General features: G+C 39.1%; 1 protein-coding gene across 1 annotated transcript in view; it reads left to right on the top strand.

Annotated features, from left to right (window-relative positions):
* Nucleotides 1-869: 869 nt before the first annotated feature.
* The window catches only part of LOC104622194 (probable global transcription activator SNF2L2), a gene marked incomplete at both ends in the record, with an annotated part of 3,258 nt that continues 2,967 nt past the window's right edge, over nt 870-1,160 (top strand). Inside the window, 1 exon segment of the mRNA XM_010288908.1 lies at nt 870-1,160. This exon segment is cut by the window's right edge and continues 5 nt beyond it. Within this exon segment, the coding sequence (XP_010287210.1) occupies nt 870-1,160 (291 nt within the window).

Here is a 1,160-nt window from a genome sequence, read left to right as displayed (position 1 = left end):
AAATATGTTATCACAGAGGCACCACCAGCTTTGCTGATTGGCCAACAGTAGGTCTGTTTTGGAGCTGGCTAGAACTAGCTCTGTCCAACATGGGGGCAGCCCTATGTCTCTTCTCATAGAGGCCACCCCTGCAGCCCCCCTCCCCACTACCAAAACCGTGCAATGTAAGCCAAATATACACTATTAGATCTTTTATAGGATGTAATGTTCAACAGCTTCTTCAAAAGGTAGTTTTTTTGTTCAAAGTTGATACTCTGGGTTTTCCAGCACCTGGATGGTCAGAGGTAGTGAATGTTGTTTCTCAGACTAAAAGCTTTAATCCACATAAGCTTGAGGAACTATATAAAAATATGAATTAGATACTGTCTGGTTTTATATTTGTATGTTGGAGAGTATTAGCAAAAAGGTTGTGTATCATTGAATAGGTGCTTTGATATATGTACATCAAAAGAAATATATAAATATATGAATATGTAAATATATAAATTTAGTGCTGTTTTTATAATCTGTAAAACAGGCAAACATATTTGAAAACACGCTATAATGAAATATTCATTCAACATGCAGGTGAACCAGTGCTCTATCATGCCATTTGATTGCTGTATTTCACATGCAATTTAGTTTTTAGTTTGTTTTACCCCAAATGTGAGGGGAGTTAATTATTCTGTTTGAATAATAGCTCTTGTAGACTTCTTGCTATCTCAGGGAATTTCAGATCATACATCTGTTCTTGTAGAAAATATTACAGCTCTAATAATTTGAGAGAGAATTTTTTATACTTCAGATACTGTTTAAGGTAAAGAAACTTCAGTCAAGTTTAGACTTGATTAACCTGGAAAATAAGTTTTTGAACCTCTTGTCTGCTCCAGGCTATATGTCTCCACACCCATCTCCACTGGGAGCACCAGAACATGTGCCCAGTCCAATGTCTGGACGAGGTCCAACTCCACCCCAGATGACTCCAAGTCAGCCAGGACCCATGATATCAGGAGACCCACAGGTTATGAGTCAACCCAACAGAGGTCCTTCCCCTTTCAGTTCTGTACAGCTACATCAGCTCCGAGCTCAGATTCTAGCATACAAAATGTTAGCTAGAGGTCAGTCTTTACCAGAAAACCTCCAGCTTGCTGTTCAAGGAAAGAGGACCCTGCCTGGCATTC

This window comes from Phaethon lepturus, unplaced genomic scaffold (genome assembly GCF_000687285.1).
Source record: "Phaethon lepturus isolate BGI_N335 unplaced genomic scaffold, ASM68728v1 scaffold1276, whole genome shotgun sequence".
NCBI classification, from domain to species: Eukaryota; Metazoa; Chordata; class Aves; order Phaethontiformes; family Phaethontidae; genus Phaethon; species Phaethon lepturus.
This window is presented reverse-complemented; position numbering and strand designations above follow the sequence as displayed.